The sequence below is a fragment of the Galeopterus variegatus genome, unplaced genomic scaffold (genome assembly GCF_000696425.1).
Source record: "Galeopterus variegatus unplaced genomic scaffold, G_variegatus-3.0.2 Scaffold96, whole genome shotgun sequence".
NCBI classification, from domain to species: Eukaryota; Metazoa; Chordata; class Mammalia; order Dermoptera; family Cynocephalidae; genus Galeopterus; species Galeopterus variegatus.
The window spans coordinates 676,770-699,766 of NW_007726207.1; the positions used below are offsets into that span (position 1 = coordinate 676,770).

Genomic DNA, 22,997 nt, shown 5'->3' on the forward strand with positions numbered 1-22,997 from the left:
TATTTATGTGTATTTTACTTAAGGTGGAGAAGTTTAAAATCTACTGGGCTTAGATTCTAAATGTATAACTATTATATTATTGTTGCACTTCATTCACTTTAAATGTTATATTTCTTCATAAGTTTCATCTTTACCGTAGTTCAAGTGTGAGTTAAATTGTAGTCAAATTAACACACGGGAAATCTCTTGATGCAGTGAACTTTTGAAGTAGGTATTGCAGAAAATAAGACACACTGCTGTGAATGATTGGCTTCTCTATAAGAGGATAGGATGCAGGGCCACTGCTAACCCATGTGGTTGGTGCCTTTGTGCAAAGCAGAAAGACGTGCATAATTGTTTTGGGTGGACAGATCTGTACCAGGGCAGACAGCTTGGTGAGCAGAGTGCTGGGTAGATTTTAGTCCCCACTTGGTGAGGTGCCAAGTAATAGCTTTGAGAATATCAGTCATTAATCTACATATAACACACTTTCCCCAACTTTCCCATATGTATTTGAACAAGTTATCACCAGAGACAAACAAGGCAGTCACAGAGGTCCCCATGCTGAGGCTGAGACTAGGGTGGTAGGTACTTGGGAAGAGAGTAGGGAGGTGCCTTCTCTATATCAAGAACCAGCGTGCTGGGAAGAGAATGGTGCTACCAATTACACAGCAGTGTTTACAAACACATGTTTTTGTTACTTGTTAACTCTTTTGTGATTTATTTTTTCTTTCTGGGCTGCCCTTAATATTCATTTCATCCTGTTTTCCTTGTATAATATGGTGAGAAATCATAGTTTGACTTATCTTGCTCCACAAGTATGGCCTTAGCTGTAGCTGTGACATTTTCATGCAGTTTTCACCTTTGCAGGGTTTATTTCTGTCTGCAAGTCATGGGTGCTGCTGCCATTTAGAGGTATAGGGAGTTGCATTGCCTGGAGTCAGTGTTACAGTCCTGCCTTGGCTCCAAACCTAGAAAATAGTCTAACACCTTAGGTTTGTGTAAAAATTAAGTAGAATTCATAGACTTTCAACAGCTAGAGTCACTTCTTTGGAAATACTTTAAAATAGATTGAACATCTATGTCAATTGTATCATTTCTCACCAGTGCCTATTTCCATAAAGACGTGTGTTAACCTTTACAGCTAATCCTCATAACTCTGTCCAAACCCTTTAGTGATAGCTAATCATCTACCCGAAGCTCACTATAGTTGTGACTGTTTCCTGCTGCTTTAATTGGCTCCTTGCTTCTGACCTTTCCTGTCCTCCAGTGAATGCTTCTTTCTTCCTTTCTTGTTTTGACTTTCTGGTGATTCCCTACTTTTTCTCTTTCTTCCCAGTGTACCCTTTTCTGTGAGACATGTGAGGCCACCTATATCTGCCTTCCACCAGTCAAAAGAAAGTCTTCCTCTTTACAAAAACTCACTTTAAAGTTTCCTCTTTCTATTGGCTTTCTTTGCCACAGAAACTGTTTTCCTTATACTGCTTATAAACATATAGAATGTCTTTAATTGCTTATGGAACACATTTTACAACTTTTTACCTGGTTTTCCTATGTTCCTCTTAGCTTTAGTCTTCTTTTAGAATATGGTTTGAGTTATACAGTTTCAAGTTCCAATATTCTGAATATGAGAATAAAAATAGATCAAATTAAATGGTTTTGTCAAATGTACATATGAACATATATATGTATACATATACATGTGTTTTATATTTTTATTCTTACAAAGGGACTTAATTTTAATGCATTAAAAATACAGAAATCATGCAAACATATTAAGGCTGATGTGTTTTCAAAAAGAGTGACGGAGGGGAAGAAGATATAACAACTATACTTTTTTGAAGTTGTTACAACAAGCAAACGGAAAGGACATTCTTGGGGGAGAGGGGAGAGAGGGAGGAGGGAGGGAGGTGTCGGTGATGGGCCATAATAATCATATACATTGTATATTGACAAAATAAAAATTTAACGAAAAAAAAAAAGTAATAAAGTCACTTTTTAAATGTGAAAAAATAAAAAAATAAAACTGCCTAGTTACAAGCAAAAAAAAAAAAAGAGTGACAAATCAGTTTTTCATAGTGAAAGAAAAGCACCTGACATTATTATAAAGGCATAATTAGAGAATTGTGGGATGTTTGTTGTTTCTACAAAGCTTAAAGGTTTGCAAGTCCTTGGAATTAAATCAAAATTCAAAAATAAAAGTCTTATTTTTTTACACAAGGATTCTAAATTATAAACTGACAAATCTTTTAAGGAGAGAGTTTTTAATTCTCAAATAATCTTAGCTAACATTTATTAAATGATTATTACATGCTAGGGACTGTTCTAAGTGGACTCTATGTAGTAACTCACTTAATCCTCAGCACAGTCTAGTGAGGTATTGATGCTAACAAGTGGCAGATTAGGATTTTAACTCAAAGCCCCCAGTCTTAACTATTTCCCTTTACTATGTCATAAATAAACTTTTCAGACTCTCTCTTTCAAGTGACTATAACCTAATAAATATGTTAGTTGTCTTTGGTTTTTATTTCATGTTATGAATTTTTACTGCAGTGGAACATAGGTGTTTATTGTATTTCTAAATTTGGGTTGTAGTGTTCTTTAGACACACTATAACTAAACTATTTCAAGATAATTACTGAAAATATAATTAAAAATGGTGATTTCTCAAGTAAGATTTTTATGATATATTGTAAAACATTTTAAGTGGAAACTTTCTTAAAGCAGTTATTCTTCTAGAGTTAGAATCTTTGAAATGCTTTTTCCCCTTAGATTGGCAATTTGTGAAATATGTCTTGTATTTATTCTTCATTGTGTACCATTCTGTGGCATAGATTTCCTTGCTGAAACAGAATCTGGAGATGCAGCTTTCCCAGTCTCAGACTTCTTTGCAGCAACTGCAAGCCCAATTTACACAAGAACGACAACGACTTACACAAGAGCTTGAAGAATTAGAGGAACAACATCAACAAAGACAGAAATCTTTAAAAGAAGCACATGTCCTTGCATTTCAAACTATGGAAGAAGAAAAGGAAAAGGAACAAAGAGTAGGTTTAATGTGACATATGTTCAAATGTAATTCAACAGCCTTATAATTAGCTTTCAAATTCTTAAGAATTCATTTTTTGCTCTGAAAAATTATGTATTGTTTTATTTAATTGTGTTTTTCTGGATGTGACTTTGTGTAGGGGTCATAGTGATTAAACACATACATTAATTATACACTAAAGCAGACAAGTTATACTGGAGCCAACATTTTATTTCTTTTCCCATCATAATACCAAGTTAATGATGAAACTAATACACTCTCTAGCTTGTTAAGTAGTTATCAGTGATGAAATAAATTGAGTTAAATCTTTCAGCATGATTCTACTGAGTTGTAGAACCATGCTAAAATCATTCTAGTCATTTAATAATATTTTGTGCTTAAAATAGTCTTTCATCAAATTCTTAATCTTTCTCTTTTACTCTGGATCTACAAAAAAGAAATGTATCCAAGGAATTTATATTTTTTTTCTCAGATTTTTTCCCCTCATATTCTTTTTTTGCCTATGTACAAAACTCACAATGAAACGAATTTAGAGACATTTTAAAATAGTATAATTCCCTTATATACAGCCCCAAAGGCTATTTGAAAAGTAGTGACACCAGTAACTCAGAAGAGATTTAAATCAAATAGTTATATTATTGGTTAATCATATTATATGCCAGAATCTCCACATATCCATTACTCAGTTCTGTATTAAAATGTTAGTTTGACATAGTCTTTGTCATTCATCTTGTTTTAATTCATGTTGGTTAGTTCATTTCTTAATACCGTATTTTTCAATTTCTTCTGAGCACCTTATTATAATTAAAATAAAGATTTCATAGAAGAATACAATTTTACTAATAATTTTCACTATATATAGTGATTACAGATATAGGTTTCTTAATACTATATTTAGGTACAGGCACTATTTAAAAAAATGGTATGTTATAAAGAAATTATTAAAATAAAAAGGTCATATTCATTTAAAAATGTACAATAAATTGTAGTCTATTGGTCTTGTCCAGAAAGTCAAGGAAGTTCCTTAAGTTAAAAATTAGGCCTGATTGCAGTGCTAAATAATCTATTCATTAGATACCATTTATGAATCGTAGTAAAACATAAGCTTTCATATCAGTACTTTAATTTTGCACATTCAGTCTTTTACAGAACTTTAATCATTTTTCAAAAGAAATCAGAACCTGCAGTTTTTCTGTACATTAGGTGGCCAAGCTACCTAAGTAACATTGTCTAAATTAAGTCTTTTATTTTACCTATAATTAATGAAACCCATGCTTTATTTTTCAGAAATAAAACACTTTTAAAACAGTCAGCATAAGTGGCCAAACACCAGTTTTTAAAAACAGCATTTTAGAGTAATGATTTAAGAAATATAGCCCTACTTATAATATGGTATCTTTCTTAAAAATTTTAATCAAAAACAAAAACAAAAACCCTTCCTGGTACTGTTCAGTCTGTAAGCTTGTAGTACTCTGAGCTCTTTTTTTTTTTTTTTCCTGTAGACATATATATTCTTTTAGCTGTGTCTAGGTTTTTAAAACTAATCACATGAAAACCTTTAGTTTACTTTTCTAGTTACCTAACTCTCAGAGCTTTTGCTTCTTCTCACAAATGCAGGAGCAGAGAATGACTGTAGAATATAGCTACAAAATATTCCATAAGGTTGGAGTTATAAAAGCCCTCATTGCTCTTTTCCTAATTAGGCTGAAATCTTTTCTTAGTAATGCCCTCCTCTTCTTCTTTCCTAAATCTATGTCTGTGCACACAGAGGAATTATTCATTAATTTTAGGCAATTTACACCCCTTAAAACCTTTAGAAAATGATTTTATTTGAAAACTGCCTTAGGTAAAGGGTTTGTGTTTCCATTTCATACAGAATATATTGAGTCAAACTGGTTTCATGATGACTCTTTTATTCTACTGAAATGACCCTACTAATTTGTTTCCTAGTGGTGATTATCTTATATCTAATTTTCTTGAAAATGACCTAAAAACACCTTGTATTTCTTAATAACTGAGTTTCAGTAACTATTTTCTGTATTGTTTGCATTTTCCTTCCTATATTCTTGCATAATAATTTGAATTTCTTTCTCCTGTTCCAGGCTCTTGAAAATCATTTACAACAGAAACATTCTGCAGAGCTTCAGTCATTAAAAGATGCACACAGAGAGTCAATGGAGGGCTTCCGGATAGAGATGGAACAGGAACTTCAGACCCTTCGGTTCGAATTAGAAGATGAAGGAAAGGCTATGCTTGGTATTTTGGAAGAATTATAATCTTGTCATACTTATTTGTATATCCTTTCATTTTAAAATTCAACATAAAGTCACGAAGTTTTATTTTTTAAATTTGAAACATCAAAATGAATATCTAAGCATATTGCATATTTTATTTGAAGTTCCCAGATGGAAGACACAAGAGAGGTGGAGTAGAATGGGTAGAACCCAGATGGTAAAGTGAGACCCTCCGCTTTTTCTGTGCTCTGTCTGTGTAAGCAACACCACTGTCTGTCCTCATGCGACTCAGTAGAGTCAGGACATTCAGGAAATTATAGTCATATTGTTTTTTTTACACTTTGGGACTTTGTTTTAATGAGAAAAATCATGACTAGGTTTGACTTTTTGTTGAGGTGTATTTTGGGGGGGATTTTTTCCCATGTGTCCAAATCACTGTCCTTTTTTAAGGAGGTGAATTGAGTTTTGACGAAAAACTTGATGTGCATTTGAAGGTTTGTTTTTGGTTTTGTTTTTTAGTGTCATTTGGTAACTTTTTATTACTGTCATCTCATTTGCCTTCTGTTTTGTTTTATTTCTATTTTTTTTTTTTCTTTTTGTCTTTTTTCGTGTCCGGCAACGGATCGCAACCCTCAGTGTTGCGCCCGTACCGGACTGGGACCGGCAACGGGATCGCAACCCTCGGTGCTGCACCCGCACCTCGCTCAGCCAGTGAGCGGGAACCGGTCTGTATGTGGGATCCGAACCCTCAGCGGGAGCGCCGCCCGCACTGTAGCAGTGCGCCACCAGGCCGGCCCTTTTGTTTTATTTCTAATTCTTCTAATATTTTTAATGTATGTTGTCACACTTCAGTGGCTCACTCTTTCCAAGTAGGAACTGGGAACAAAGAAGACCAAGGTGTTGTGAGTATTTTGGGCCTCGACAGGAAAGCATTTGACCCTGTTCATCTCTATTGTTGGGAGTCCTAGACCAAGTCGTTGTAGCCCTCTCCTCTTCCTTCTTTAAAGGCAACTGTAATAGCTCACACAAAAACCATATTAAGTGCAAACATTTATCAGAGATTTGTGGAATGCCTGTTTTTACATTACTGCCCTAAGCAGGGGGAATTAAAAAATGAACTACTGCTCTGTCTTTGCACAGGGCTTACAGTCAAATGCAGCAGTAGCCTTTGTAGAATTATAACCAAAGGGGAATACACACTTCCCACAGTGTGTGAAGAGGGGTAAAAACAGGCCAAGTTTTGGAACTATTGTACTTTTGTCCATTACAACATGATTTAAATACTTCTTTATTGACAAAAGGACTACATTTTTTTTTAACTTTTTACTTTGAGATAATCATAGATTCACATGTAGTTTTAAGAAATAACACAAAGAGATCTCTTGTACCTTTTACCCAGTTTCCCCCAATGGTAACAAAACTGTAATACAGTATCACAACCAGTTTATTGACCTGATGTGGTCAAGATACAGAGCATTTCTATCACCATGAGGATCCCTTGTGTTGTCCATCTATAGCCACACCTACTTTGCTCTCTTCCACTCCTATCACTCCTGGCAACCATTAATCTGTTCTCCATTTCTATAATTTTGTCACTTTAAGAAAGCTATACATTATTTGTTAGAGCACAGCCTTAAAACCCTAAGGTCACGGGTTCAGATCCCCCTACTGGCCAGCCACAAAAAAAAAGAATGCTATAAATTTTATAAATAGAATCACACATATTTAACCTTTTGGGAATGGCTTTTTTTCACTCAGCAGTAATTCTCTGGAGTCAAACAGGTTGTTGAGTGTATCAATAGTTTGTTGCTTTTCATTGTAGTATTCCATGGTATTTACATACCACAGTTTGTTGTCCTTTTTGTTTGTTGTCCCATTGAAGGTCATCTGGGTTTTCGGGTTTTGGCTATTACAGATAAACCTGCTATCAACATTCATGTACAAGTTTTTGTGTAAACATAAGTTTTCATTTCTCTGGGACAAATGTCTGAGTGCAGTTGCTGGGTCATATGGTATTTACATGTTTGGTTTTTTAAGAAACTGCCAAACTCTTTTCCAGAGTGGGTGAACCGTTGTACATTCCCCCCTGGCATTGTATGAATGACCCAGTTTCCTCACATCCTCACCAGCATTTGATGTTGTCACTATATTTTAGCCATTTTGGTAAGAGTGTAGTGATATTTCATTGTGATTTTAATTTGCATTTCCTGAATGGCTAATGATATTTTTTTCATGTGCTCGTTTGCCATCTGTATATCTTCTTTTCTAATTAGATTGTTTATATTTTGGCTGCTGAGTTTTGAGGGTTCTTTATAAATTCTAGATACTAATCCTTTGTCAAGGTCATTCAGGTCTACATTTTGCCCCCATTAAAACTACTCTCTCTCAGGTCACCACTGAACTTTGAACTTCTAAATCCAGAGTATTCACACTCACTAGCTCTCATTTTATTTGCCCTTTCTGCAACATTTGACCCTTTTGGCCACACCCTTCTTGAATCTCTTTTATCTTTGGTTTCCATGATAGTATACTAACCTCACTGTACTCCTACTTTTTTTTTTACCTTCTATCCTTTAATTTCATTTACCGGTCCTATTTCCATATGCACCATTAAATATTTCTGTTTCCAAGGACTTAGCCCCCAGCCTTCTGGTCTGTTTTTTAGTCTTCAGCCTTTTCCTAGTTGATTGGATCCACACCCATGGCTCCAACTACCATCTTTGTGCTGGTGACTCCATATATGTATTTCTGGACCAAACCTCTTTCCTTGTATATTAGATTTATATTTCTTACTGCCCATTAGTTCAATATTCTAACTTATATTCAACATTTTTAAGTATGAACTCATCGTCTCCCCATAGTCCAAAATGTGTTTCCACTCCTGTACCTCCCCCTTTAACTAATGGTATCACTGTTTACCCAGTTGCCAAAATCAGCAAAATGGGAATCATGTTCAACTTTTTTTTCTTTCACTGCCACATCCTGTCTGTTAGTTCTTATATTTGTTTCCTCTTCCTAAGTCTCCCTCCTGTACTTAGTTCATGGTCATTTCTCACCTGTATTATTGCGATACCTTCTTTCTGATCTCCCTTCCTGTGGTCCATCCTCCAGACTCCAGTCAGGGTAAACTTTGTAACGCTCAGATCTCACCATGTGACTTCCCACTTTAAATCCTTCAGTGACTCTCCATGTCCTACCTCAGTGCCTGTCAAGTTTTCCCACTGTGAAGCCCCTAACACCAGGGGATACTGAATTTATGCCCTAGTTGGAGGTCTCTAGCGGAGCCTAAATGAGCTAGCTACAAACATAGCATTTCTTTAAAGTCTCATGTTTTAGCTTTAAAATTTATAATTTTTCTTTTATTCACTTATATCTGTTTGTGTTAATATAAAAATAGTGCTTCCCCCAAAATTTCAAGTAAAATTCATGTTTGAGAAGATGATCATGTGTATTCTCTAAGTTCCTTCAGGCACACTGTCACATATATCTCAGTTTGAGAACTATGAGCCAAAGTTAAAAGCATTTTGTACTAAAACTCAGCCTGGGTTCCATTTTCTTTCCAGTATGATCATGTGTACTGTGGCTTTCTGCCATACCAAACCTCTTAGAATTTACCAGACAGACCAGGTTCTTTCTGCTTTTGAATATGTTATCACTTCTTCTGAATGCTTTTTTCTCTCTCTCCTTGGAGAACTCCTACCCTACTCTTAGACTGAGTTATTGTGACAGTTCTTTAGTGATAGTGTCCCCAATTTCCTGCTCTTAGGAAATTTGGGTGCTTCCACCACAACATACCTAATGTTCATGTCTGAGACCCCACTTAATTCCCTGGCAGAATGCTTCCCCTCTAGCCTGTGCAAGTTATAAGGACAGGGTCATGACTTATTCTCCCTTAGAATAGTGCCTGACATCCAATAAATGTTTGTAGTTTGAATGAAATAATCAATCCCAAACTCAAATGAAAGCAATGACCTCCAGATCCCTAAAAGCATTTACCAGCCAGTAATTAACATCTTTCAGGGATGTTATGGAAGAATTCTCACTTGGCTGGGAAGTTAACTCCTAAATATTTGTTATGGTACCATTCAACTCTAAAATTTTATTATTGTAATAGCAAAAGAGAAGATCTAAAAACATTTTATCTCCATTAGCACTTTACCTGCAAACTGAAAGCATGTATAGAAATGCCCTGATCCACTTAAGCATTTGATATTTTTTATGTCCTCATCAAAGCTAGATGAACTTTAAATTCATGATAGTATATGATAGTCTATAATGTTTAAATTTGTGATAGTTTATAGTAGTCTATTAACAATTAGTGGGCATATACAAATGTCCTACTTTTAAAAATAATATTGTGTGGCTTTTATAATTTTTCTCTAAAGTATCAATAATATTTTTGAAATTTGCTAAACTTTTTCTTTCTTCCTGCTTTCCAGCTTCCTTACGCTCAGAACTGAACCATCAACATGCAGCTGCAATTGATTTGTTACGGCATAATCATCATCAAGAATTGGCAGCTGCTAAAATGGAATTAGAAAGAAGCATAGACATCAGCAGAAGACAGGTAAATGAGAATATTCTGTTCTTTGATGATTTCTGAAATGCGAATTGATTGAATGTGCACAATTTTCTGAAAATTATTTTGTAATAACTATTATTTTTACTAGCTGTTTTTTACTATGTATATTGAAGTGTTACATTTATAAAGGGAAATAAGTAATTCAACTTTAGCATACTTGAGTCATAAAAGTATGTTCTAGGGCCGGCCGGTGGCGCACTGCTACAGTGCGCCGCTTGGGAAGTGTGGCGGCGCTCCCTCTGAGGGTTCGGATCCCACATACAGACCGGTTCCCGCTCGCTGGCTGAGCGAGGTACGGGTGCGGCGCCGAGTGTTGCGATCCCGTTGCCGGTCCGGGTCCGGTGCGGGCGCGACACTGAGGGTTGCGATCCGTTGCCGGACACGAAAAAAACAAAAAAGTACGTTCTATTTGGTGACCTTTTAATTAAGTATTTGAATTCTATTTGCAGTTTGGGAAAGTGAACAATATAAATAATATGAAGAGTGAGGACAGCACGTTCAATAGGACTATCCATGATAAGGGGCCCATTCTACATCTGTGGTACCCACTGTGGTAGTCAGTAGCCATATGAGCCAAATATGAGAGGTCTTCAAAAAGTTCATAGAAAGATTTGTATTATTTTTCAATTCCATTTTTTTCACAAAGCTTTTGAAGTACCTTCATATGTCTAGTGCATCCAAGAAATTGCATTTTCAATTTTATGTAATTTTAATTAATTTAAACTTTAGTTTAAAGAGCCATAATGGGTAGCACAGCTATAGAAGCAGCAGGTCCTAAAGAAGAAAAATGATAATTTATATTTCCATATCTTTCTAGCATAGCTACTATTATACTTTTTAAACTTTGCTCTTTGGCCAAGGGTAAATTAATTAATTACATAGTTTGTGATAAATTAAATAAATTAATTGATTAATTAGATAGTTTGTGACCTTGAATATATGTATGTCTGGATGGATGGATTTTTAGGCATACTGCAATGAAAGCTGATATTTATTAGTTTATTAGACTTATGACTTTCACGTTGTTAGTCTTCACCTGAGTTAAATGATCAGCCCAAATTTCCCTTAATTGCTAGGAAGTTTTAAAGGAACTACCTGGTAACCATGGAGGGAAGTTATATTCTCTTCCACTAGACTTATATGGAAATTGACAATGTCTATGCCTGCAGAACTTGTAGAAAACAGTGGCATCTAGATGAATGGAAGGGAGCTTGTCTGTCTGATAAGATTACTGCTAGACCAGCACTAAGTAGACAAAGTCTGCTTTCTAAGCCTTGGGATGTGTGTGTTGGGAGGGCCTCCATAGGTGCAGATCCTTTTTAGATTAAAGGACAGTGGTCCCAACATTTTACAGTAGACTGTCTAACTTGCTAAGTATTTAAGAGCTCTGTGTTCTAATCTCAGCTCTGCCATTGATTACAAATCATCTTTGGACACATCATCTCTTGGGTATTGGTTTCCTCAACTGTAAAATGAGAGAGATGTGCTTTTATGATTTTTTGGGCCTTGTAGCCCTGACATTACTGAAGGTATATCCATATAAACACTTCATATATGTATGGAGAAGAGGCCTTGAGGTTTTCGTGTTTCAGGAGTTTGCTTTTGAAGCAGTGTCAGAATAATTACATTTGACATTCTAGTATATCATTTTTCCCCCTAAGATAAATATAGAAAGCAAATATGTAGAAAACTTTTAAGAATTATTTGTATTTTACAGAGTAAAGAGCACATGTGTAGAATAACAGATCTACAAGAAGAATTAAGGCACAGAGAGCATCATATCTCTGACTTGGATAAGGAGGTACAGCACCTTCATGAGAATATAAGTGCCCTAACCAAAGAATTGGAATTTAAGGGGAAAGAAATTCTCAGAATTCGAAGTGAATCTAACCAACAGATGAGGTATGCTGTTAATTACAACAGAAGGAATGTGCAGTGTTATATGAAAGACTGTTGTGATGAAATTTAGCAGTACCTGCCTATTTTTGTGACTAGATTGTCCTTCTAATAAGATATTGAAGACCACTTTTTACTTTATTTGATGGACTATGTTATAATTCAGAACATAGATAAAATGTTTATATTTTAAATGATGTATATGTACTTAACAACTTTGGAAATTACATATAATTAACTAAAAGCTTTTTAAAATATTATGTGAAAAAGCATTAAAGGAGACAACTTTAACACAAGCAAGAAGATTATAGCAAAGTAAGTAGCTTAATTTAGGCTGTTTCCATTAATTTTCTACATATTATACCAAAAACCATTTCAAATCTGGTAGAATATAGAAAGTTTTGAAACCTTGACTTCAGAATAACATTTTCTTAACTAAAAATAAATTAAACAGGTTGCATGAACAAGATTTAAACAAGAGGCTTGAAAAAGAGCTGGATGTCATGACAGCAGACCACCTCAGAGAGAAAAATATCATGCGGGCAGATTTTAATAAGACTAACGAGCTACTCAAGGAAATAAATGCAGCTTTACAAGTGTCGTAAGTCATACTATATTAAAGAAAAGTTCATATGTGGATAATAAACTAAGGAACACTGTGTCTAATCTCATATTAGCTACTATTTTGATTTTAATAAAAATGATATTTAAAAAAGATAAGTGCTATATTACAGATGGTAATTACAGTGTGATATGTTCTTTAATTAGGATAAGGCAGTTGAATGATTATTATTCATTAGCTCCTACTGCTAAAGTTTCACTAGGACAACACTTATCTAAAAAATGTTCCACATGATCATGAACTGTCATGCCATGGTGAAAACTCAAAATATGTCTACTGTTTAATGTTAAATAAAAAGATCATATTGTGAACAATAGGAGGATTATGATCCTATACACACACATACACATACTAACATATTTTTTTACAAAAATATCAAAATATTTTTAAAAACAAAAACAAACTTTTAATGGTAGTAGTTTCCTGTAGGGAGTGGATTAGGAAGTAGTGGGGGTAGGAAAGAGCAAAGACTTTTCCTTTTTATTTTATATACATTAGTTAGGTATTGTTTGTATTCCTACAAGAATCATTTGATTGCTTTTATGATTTTAAAAATCAATAAAAGAAAAACATTACAAATAAAGTTACTACTAATACATAGTAACTCCAATATTGTTAAAGCCAAAATTTCAAATTATTGCTTAGCGTTCTTTACAAATATTTAATAACCCCTCTCTTAGATACTTGCTGTTTTAGTCTGTTTCTATTGCTTATAACAGAGTACCTGCAACTGGGTAACTTATAAAGAAATTAAGTTTATTTCTTACAGTTTGAAGACTGGGAAGTCCATAGTCCAAGGGGTGCATCTGATGAGGGCCTTCTTGGTGGTGGCTCTACAGTGACACAGGGTGTCACATGGCAAGAATGGCTGAGCAAGAGAGCTAACCTGCTCACTTGCTCCCCTTTTCAAGCCGTCAGAACCACACCCATGACCACCCATTAAACCATCATTGGATTAATCCATTCACAAGAGTACAGTCCTCACAATCTAATTACCTTTTAAAGGCCCCGCCTTTCAATGGATTTTCCACCCTCTTAAAACTGTTACTTAAGATTAAGTTTCCAGTACATGAACCTTTGGGGGACATGTTCAACCCACAGCACTTATAAACTGCTAGAGTCAACACAACTTGTATTCAGGCCATCTCTGTGGTCTAAACGCTGCTCCAACTTAAATTATTCAGAATTAATCTCCTCTAAGCTGCTGCTAATGGCTTATTTACCTTTAGTCTCTCCTCTTCGAATCAGGTAAAAAGTCTTCTTTAAAATATATATCTATATATATCTATATATCTATATCTATATATCTATATCTATATCTATATCTATCTATCTATCTATATATATATATACACGTGTGTGTGTGTGTGTATACTCACATACTTCAATAAAGTCACAATTAGTGACTAATCTCATTACCTTCAGTGTCAAAGTCAAACTTAAGCTCTTAGCTCCAGTGTGTCTTATTCTGCATCATCCAACAGTTAACCTTATTCTTTCTACTGTCCTTGTATCAGCTAAGCTGACCTTTCTGGTTTCCTTCCAGGATTCTCCTGTGCTGTCCTCTATAGTCTAGAATAGCCTCCTACATTATTACTATCTAATAACCTTCCTCAAATCTAAAACTTATCTTCTCATATTTTATCCATGTAACCAATTCAGTCTCACAGTAAATATTGTTAAATACATATGCTCAAGCACGCACACGCACACATTCACTTAAGCAGAAACAGAAAACAGTCAGGCCCCTAGACGTTGGCATTTACTTGAGGGTCCTCTAAGGTGAGGTCCTCTTTCTTATGGATATATTCAGAATCTTCACATTAGTAGGTACGCAATGTCTCATGAATGAATTTTATGGGGATTCCCTATCATTTTTACCACTTTGTGACATTGCCCTTGACATGGTGAGGAGACTCATATTATTTTCCCTACTACAGTGGATTTTGGTGTTTGCTATTATTAGAGGTAATTTTTAAATCCTTTTGAGCCACAGTATGAGCTCAAGTATCTGCACTGTAGAAGAGCTCGTAACCTCATGCATTGTGCAGAAGTGAAATACAATAAACTTAAGTGCCTTGTCTGTCACTTCTCCTGGCCTCCATATTATTCATCTGGCAGAGGCCAAAATCCTGGCATCCCCCACTTCATACTCTGAAAAAGCATGCTTACAAAAAGAATAACCTCTGTTTGTCCATGTGTCCTGTCTTTTCAGAATGTTAATTTACAGAATGAAGTTGTGTCTTTGTTTTTGCTTTTTTCTTTCTTAGTATGGTTTTGTACTTTATCAATTTTCAGTAGATAGTAAATAATTACTTATTTTTCTTTATAATGATCATTTTTAATAGCTGAATAATTAGTATTACTTTTTTTTTCCTTTTTGTCTTTTTTACTGACCGGTAACGGGATCGCAACCCTTGGTGTTGCGCCCGCACCGCGCTCAGCCAGTGAGCGGGAACCGGTCTCCACATGGGATCCGAACCCTCGGCGGGAGCGCCGCCGCGCTCCCAAGTGGCGCACTCTCCAGTGCGCCACCGGGCCAGCCCAATAATTAGTATTACTGATAAAATATTTTATCTGCTTTTCTAGACCTACCATTCATTGTATACTTAGGCTTGGGTCCATGCTAAAGAGCGATATTTCTTTTCTTACTCAGAAACCTGCTGCCATTGTATAATTAGCCCCTAGATTTAAGTATTTACTCTTTTAGTTAAAAACAAACACACATACAAATTTATTTTCAGCCAGTGCTGTCCAGTAGATTTCCTGTGATAGTGAAAATGTTCTATATCTGCTTTGTCCAGTATAGTAGCTACTAGTCACAAATGGTTATTGAAAACTTAAACTATGGCTAGTGCAACTGAGCTGAATTTTTAATTTCATTTTAATTAATTAAAATGTAAGTAGCCACATATAGGCTAGTGACTACCATATCGGAAAGGACAGTTTTAGACTACTGGATATTCCTGGCCCATATCCTTAAATGCAGCCGCTTGGATCTGCTGAATGGTTTGGATTTAGAGATGGTGAACAGGGAGTGTCTGTTACAGCTTATGGAGCTGGAGGGAACAATATCTGAATGATTCGCACCCAGCTTGTTCCAAAGGGCTAGTACTCTACTGAAGCTCCTAATCAATAGCACCCTGGCTTTAAAGCTTTCAAACCAGAAAAACCCTATGGATTCTTGAAAGGTGTTGGTGGTAGAGGGACTGAAGGAACACGGTTCAGCTTGCCAGGCTGAAGCCTGAAGCTGAGGAAACTCTGGAGCAGCTATAAGTTTTTTGCTTCTGCTCCAGCCCCAATCCTGTTGGACTCTAGGGAAGGGGGGAGCAAGAAATTTAAAGGATAGAAAATACACTCTATGTATTGTAGAAATGGTAATAGGAGTGCTAGATCTCTTATGGAATGATTATTAGAAATCCTTTTCTCTCGTGCTGGGTATTAAAGTCTTCTTAGATTTTGAGATAATTCTATAGAAATTGTATTTTCTTCAGTGATATATTATCATAGTAAAAACATTGTATCTAAAATGCCACAGTTTTTGTCTGTTTTAGAAACAAATGAGAGAATGGGCTATCTGATTTTATTTAAATGATTTTTTCTGTAGGTAAGAAAGTTTAAGCTAAATGAAAATATACTCTAGAACTTGGGGTCATGTCAGATTTTTATTATGCAAAAAAGGTGGTTCAGAAATTATTATTGATTGTTTAGATTTACTTTACATTAACTTCTCACTGTGCTGGAACAAAAAGATCATTTCTTCTTGAGAGAAATGTTGAGTTTCTGTACTTGGACGTTAAATAGGTCAGTAATCCCTGAAAGAAGCACTCCACCACACTAAAATTACTTATTCTTTGAAAGGTTTTTTTTTTTTTTTTTGCAGCTGGCCAGTGCAGGTATCTGAACCCTTCACCTTGGTGTTATCAGCACCACACTCTAACCAACTGAGCTAACCGGCCAGCCCATGAAAGTTTTGTGTCCTTTTAGCTATAATACCCCTTTAATTTTTGTTGTCGTTTGATTTTTAATTTACCATTCAGGTTATTTTCATAAGCTTTGTGAAGTAAGGAAATAGTAGGCTTGTTGACACAAGTTGGAGTCTGTGATCATAATTTATGAGAAAAGTTCAATGTTAAAATACTTTAATTACTGTATTTCCTCTATTTAAGACTGTAGAGAAGGATGGTATAATAGAGTTCTTTCATCTTTATAAAATTAAAGTTCTAAAATATTTATGTGCTTACTAATATTATTGTTTGGCTCTAAAAATCTCAATTCACTGTTTTTTGTTTTTTTTGGGGGGGTTTGCTCAAATTTTTTAAAAAACAGCATGGGGGGACTCTACTTTGGAAACTTTTATACAGTTTTGTACAATTTTTTAGGCATTCATATTTTAGATCTGTGTTGTCCATGAACCTTAGACATTGACCTATATATTCTCAGGGCCAAAAAAAAAAAATCAGGGCATGCATGCCTGGTGAGAATCCAACAGTAATTTCATGTGTTCTACTTCTTTCTAGTCTTTGTATTACTTTTAATGGGAATCTGTGTTTTGAGTAAAAGGTTGCATATACTTGTGTGGTACCCTCAATGTAGTATTTCTCAGGCTTTAATCATGCCTATACAACCTTTGGGAATTTGGTCATTTCTGGCCACTTATAATTTTCTTCATATTTTTAATTGACTCATTTTATCTTAAAAATTTAACAGAAAAACTTGGTATCAGTACAGTAAAATTAAAATCATTATTACTAAAAATTTGTATCCCTTCCTATAAATAGAAGCTAAGCTATAATTATATAAATGTAAATTCTGTGAAAATAAGACAGTGTTATTAGATTCTAGCTAGCATTGATGCTCAGGGTCTACCCAAGTGTTGTGAAATATGGTAATGAGCACATGTTATGAAGGCATTTAAGATATTTAGAACAAATGGACTTTCTCCTTCTTGTGATCAGAAAGATTAAAGAAAAACTTAAGATCATCTGGATCACCTGTCATTACCTGGTCTTTAAGAAGCAATGCTAGTTTAGAGAGAGAGCTGCCAGAGACAGTTGAAGAAAGGGAAAATGTTGACTAGTGTTGGCTTGAAATGGACATTGGCATAGTACCAAGTTTTCTTCCTATTAAAATTTTGAAAGACTAATAATTCTAGAGATATGAATATATGAGGGGTCTTCAAAAAGTTCGTGGAAGTATTTGTATTATCTTTCAGTTCTATCTTTTCCATGAACTTTTTGAAGTACCCTCGTACTTGCAGGTTAAGTCTATATCATATTATTTGTTCTCTCCTTTAATGCTTTCCCATTTGTATTTATATGGATTGTGTTACTTCAATTTAATCAATTATTTTGTTCCTATTTAATATCCAGGTATCTTTCTTGTTGGATATTTTTGGTGATGTAAACGTATTTGGTGGAGAGAAATAACTAATAATAATTCTGCAGGAGAAGAATATTTATACTAAATAAAAACACACACTAGAAATTGGGTTCAGGCAAAAACTTTATTATGCAAAGAAGGTGGTTCAGAGATTGTAACTGATTATTTTAGACTCATTCTAGACTTTACCTTAACTTCTCATGGTACTAGAACAAAAAGATAGAAATAATAGTTTCAAATAAAGCTTTAAATTTAGGTTTTTTAGCTACTATTTATACCAAGCATTCTTGTTCAGCTGCAGCAAGCAGTTCAAAAATCTCATGCAGTACTTTGCTTTTAATGATAAAAGAAAGTGCTCCAAAGGCATCTTGGTGGCTATTCTAGCATGAAATCCAAACGCCTTTTTCCTTGAGTAGATCAGTATTTCTCAACCTTCTGAAAACCTTTGTCCATAAAATACAATTGTGATAAAATACAAAGTCACTTTATGTGAGCTCAGTGGGTCACATTATTTTTCACTTGGTCTGCATTGTCACAAAAGAACAAAGGTAAAGATAGTGAAACTTACACATTGCACAACTAACTTCACACTAAACTGACAAAATCCCAACTGATCCTGAGCCAATCACTTCTTAACCCTCATTACCCTCATGCCTCCCCATACCCCTGTTCAGAACTTTAGCCAGGTGGCTGGGTAGGGAGTCAAGTATGTTATCTCCAAATCTTTAGCTTGGGCTAAGTTAGTGGAAGGGTTTTATGATACTAAAGTACACAGAGATTCTGAGATGGGGGCAGGAGTGGATCACTGATTTCTAGAAGATAGATTGTTTGAAAGTTACTCAATATTTGTTGAGTGAATAAATTTTTCTGTGAATCTTCATTAACCATAATTGTATTAAGCTTAAGTTCTATTTATATTCTGAAAACAATAAGATTTTTAAATCGTTCTAATTATTTACATTTTCTAAAATTGAAAGTACTTTTTTTTGAACTAAGCCAGCCGTTTCTATTTGCATTCTCTTCAGTCTGCCTTGTCCTAGATTCTGCAGTGTCTGCGTCACCTCTGTTTATAAAAAATGGCCTCTATTTTAGTCTTCAGTGGCATTTAATACTGATATCATTCGGGGCAGAATAGGCCTAAAAGGGAATATAATTCTCTTATCTTATGAAACTTTTTTTATAGTTTACATGTATTGGCTGGTAATATAGAATTTTTAAGCTGCATTTTCCATAAACCAAGAAAGAATGATGTCATACATGTGCGTCCTTTGTTCCCCTTTCCTCTGTATCTCCTCTTGTCCCTTTTATATATGTTATCAACCCTATGTCCTCACACAATATTGTATTTGTGGCTAGCACTCCTAAGAGGAAGCCTGCATTTCTAGTTTCAAGCCTATATTTGTTAGGTTAGTATTATTCGGCATATCATTTCTTCTGCAGAGCTCACTTTGCCTCATCCCCAAATATTCTTGAATGACATAAATGAATGAATTTCTAAAAAAGTAACCTGCAGTATCTTTAATAATATCATCTAACCTCTGAAAAGCCTTTAATATAACACTATAGCTCTTGAAACAATCATGTCATTATGTTTAAAGGTTTTAAGGAAAAAAGTTTTGTTTCAAATTTTGGTGTGTCCAACTGGACTAATTTGGAAAATGTAGGTATTACAAAAGAATGTGTTTGAGTTATTAAAATGAGCTAAAGGCTTTCTTGTTTTTAGACTAGAAGAATTGGAAGAAAAATATCTAATGAGAGAATCAAAACCAGAAGATATACAGATGATTACAGAATTAAAAGTCATGCTTGCAGAAAGAGACCAGGTCATAAAGAAACTAATTGTAAGATATTTTGATTTTGGCATAACTATGTTAGTAATCAGTAGACTATTGATTGAGAAAATATTCTTAAGTATTGCTAAGTGAAAATGGAAAGTATAAAATATGTACATTGAGACTGAAAGTTATTAAAATGTTTATGAATGAGGATAAGAAATATCAAGTAATTTTTAAAATTTAAATTTTGCATTAAGGTAAGGGAATTGTTCCTCTTCAATTTTTTTTAAAGAAGGAAATGGTGTTTTTCCATGCATCTGAAATGTTTAATAATTTGTCATTGCCAAAATATAACTAATGTACTACTGAACTGTGTGTAGGCGTGTGTATTGTACATGTAGAATTAGAATTGGTTAGGAAAGAACAGTCAACACATCCATGCATTAGCCTGTATTGTACAATTCCAGGTTATCATGTGAATTTACTAAAATGTGTTCCACTAAACACTGATTCAAAGAGATACAGATTGAGCAACACCATTGCTTTCTGATGGTTCAGTGCACACAAACTTTGTTTTATACACAAAATTATTAAAATATCTTTTAGAAAATTACCTTCAGGCTATATATATAAGGTGTACATGAAACATAAATGAGTTTCGTGGTTAGGCTTGGGTCCCTTCCCAAAGGTATCTCATTATGATATGCACAGATTCTAAAATCAGAAAAAATCCAAAATTTGAAACACATCTTGTCCTAAGCATTTCAGATAAGGGATACTCAACCTGCACTCTATAGGAAAAGGGTTCCACGGTCTAGCCTAAGAAAAGCTACATGCTCTCTCTTGGACAGCCTGTAACACAGGTGTTAAGGGCTCTGTTATGTCCATCAGGCAAGAAAATACAGATTTAACAATAAATGCATTGCCTTCATTAATGCTATTAATCCTCAAGAATAAAAAATACACAGATGTTTTAGAATTCATAAAACATTTCAGTCTTCTAAAATTATGTCTCAATCAGTAATTAAAATATTGCTTTTTACTGCCACTAATGAATGAAAGTCTTTCACAGTAAAATTAGAAATACAACGCCAGTCACTTTGCATGCTTATTGATCTCTTCAACTGAAAACTTTGGACATTAGCATGCAAAGAGAGCGTAAGAGCAGCACTGATTTCTGAAGTCCTTTTTCCTCGGTGAATCTCTTTTAGCATTTATGAAAGCCAGCCTACTGTCTGGGACTAGAAGTTTCTGTTGAAAGCAACAGATAGTAGATTGGGGTACATAGAAGGAACTCAGGAGCAGGCTTTGGAAAGAGCATATGCTGCTTCAACCCATTAACCACCCAATTTTCCAAGTATTGTGAACATGAGCACAGGCCTCATAGATTGCTCTGTCTCATAGCAGTAGACTCAGGGAAAATTACTGTATATTTCACACATTAAATGAGCAAGCATAATGTGTATTTCATCTATGGTCCTTAGAAATGGCTATTGACTAATTCTTACCGAGGAAGTGTTACAGATAGAATTGTAATTTAACCTCATAACAGGGTAGGTATTAGTCTTCAAAGAGTAAAGTAACTTTCCAAAGCAACACAGCTCATCAGTGACAGGGCCAGGAAAGTAACCAAGGGTTCTTCCACACTCTTTCCACAACACCCTGATCCTGTGAGCTGTGAGACAATATGGGCCTAGATTGATAATTTAAATGACAGTTAGTGGTAACTAAGCGGGAGATGAAGATTCTAGTTCTTCTAGATTCCACTAGAATCTAGTACTGCTAGAGCACAACCTTGCATTCACACATGAACTGTTCTATTTACTTATGGACTTCTCACAGTCTGCCTATTCAATTAGCACATCTTATTGGTGAAGCCAAAATCAAAGGTGTTCTCTCTCTATGGGCCATTTACTTTTTTCCTGTTCCGTGACTACCATTGCTATCATACATTGATGCCTTAGATTAGGTGAGATCAAATCTATTTACAGTGCTGAAGAATAATGATATATCATAGTATCATTCCTCACATGTGGAAACAACTCAGCCACACGTACAGCTCCATGAATGCAAGTTTGACCTGCTCACACTGCACAATCAGCCCTGTGGAACAGAGATGGGACCAAATAAAACATGTAGGTCCAGTCTTGGAGGAAAAGGCCTTAGAGGGTAGAGTTGAGTCCCTGGGCATAGGGTTTAAAAGGTATTGAAAACTTACCCACCAGCAATCTTTAAGACACCAGCCATAAGGTCTAATCATCTTTGAATAAGGTATTTAAATCTTCATTCAGGTTTTAAATTAAATTTTGAATGAAATGGCATTTATAAATTAAGTTTTTAAATATTTGATAGAAAATGTTTAAAAATTGTTTATAATTCTTTTGCATAGGAGGATAATAAATTTTATCAGCTGGAATTAGTCAATCGAGAAACTAACTTCAACAAAGTATTTAACTCAAGTCCTACTGTTGGTGTTATTAATCCATTGACTAAGGTATGTGCTATAAACACTGTAAAATAGGGATGTGGTTTAAAACTTGATTAAAAATTTTGTAAAATATTTGGAACAGCATAGGATAAAGCTCCCCCAAAAATGTTTTTTTAAATAATCTAGCACTAAAATTTATGAATTCTTTGTGTTCATTTTCATAATAAGACTTAATAATAAATACTTATTGATAATTCCTACTCCTTAAAAATAATTTTTAATCAGTATTATAAAACCTTGGTTCTACCTTTTTGTTTCTCATATATCTAAGGAAAACTAAACTTCAATCTCTCCTTAAGACAATTTCTTGTCATATTCTTACTGATCGTAATCCTCTGTGGGATACAGAAAGACACTCCAGCCCCAGATAACCAACAGCTACCTGTAGCTTAAGGCCTAACAGCTTAATGGACCTTGGATTGAATGTGCATTTTGTTGCCTACCAATTTTCAAAGAAGGCCTTTTCTTCTCTTAGTCTTATGACTGTTATTGACAATTAAAAATTGAATATGACTTATTCTGATACTTTGTTACTCTCTCAGGACAAATAGAAGAGCCTTGAAATGGACATGGCTCAGTCTTACACATCTTTGTATACCAGCTTCCCATGGCTTTAATCATAATGCTTTGAGTATAGTGGGTATTCAATAAATATTTGTTCACTTGAAAAATTTAATCACATTTTCTGTAAGGCACCACAAATTATTCTGCAAATAAAGTCAGTAATAAAGAGTAAATAATTGTATATGTTGGCTTCACAGATATTATGAATCTTTTGGCAGAAATCAATAGTAAAATAAATAAAAGTTCTAGTGCTAAAACTTTTTTTAATTGAGATTTTATTAAGTTTCACATCATATCTAATTTCTATTAGGCCCTTACCCAGAAATTTTGCTTTCAAAGCTCACAAAACTTCTGAATACATACTTTATTCACAAGTTAAAGTGCTCCAAACTTTAAACTTGAATGTTTTGTAAAATAGACTGCTTA

General features: G+C 34.6%; 1 protein-coding gene across 8 annotated transcripts in view; it reads left to right on the forward strand.

Moving 5' to 3' along the window:
* The window catches only part of FAM184A (family with sequence similarity 184, member A), a 103,686-nt gene that overhangs the window by 77,009 nt on the left and 3,680 nt on the right, over positions 1 to 22,997 (forward strand). For 5 of the 8 annotated variants that reach the window (XR_551262.1, XR_551264.1, XM_008583176.1 and 2 more), the window contains 7 exons: positions 2,814 to 3,026; positions 5,131 to 5,284; positions 9,702 to 9,829; positions 11,562 to 11,746; positions 12,195 to 12,341; positions 19,468 to 19,585; positions 21,909 to 22,013. Coding sequence is in view for 6 of the 8 variants with exons in the window: in XM_008583176.1 (XP_008581398.1) it covers positions 2,814 to 3,026; positions 5,131 to 5,284; positions 9,702 to 9,829; positions 11,562 to 11,746; positions 12,195 to 12,341; positions 19,468 to 19,585; positions 21,909 to 22,013 (1,050 nt within the window). In the remaining 2 variants the exon portion in view is untranslated. The remainder of the gene's footprint in view (positions 1 to 2,813; positions 3,027 to 5,130; positions 5,285 to 9,701; positions 9,830 to 11,561; positions 11,747 to 12,194; positions 12,342 to 19,467; positions 19,586 to 21,908; positions 22,014 to 22,997) is intronic. The other 3 variants (XM_008583186.1, XM_008583201.1, XM_008583218.1) reach the window with 3 other exon arrangements.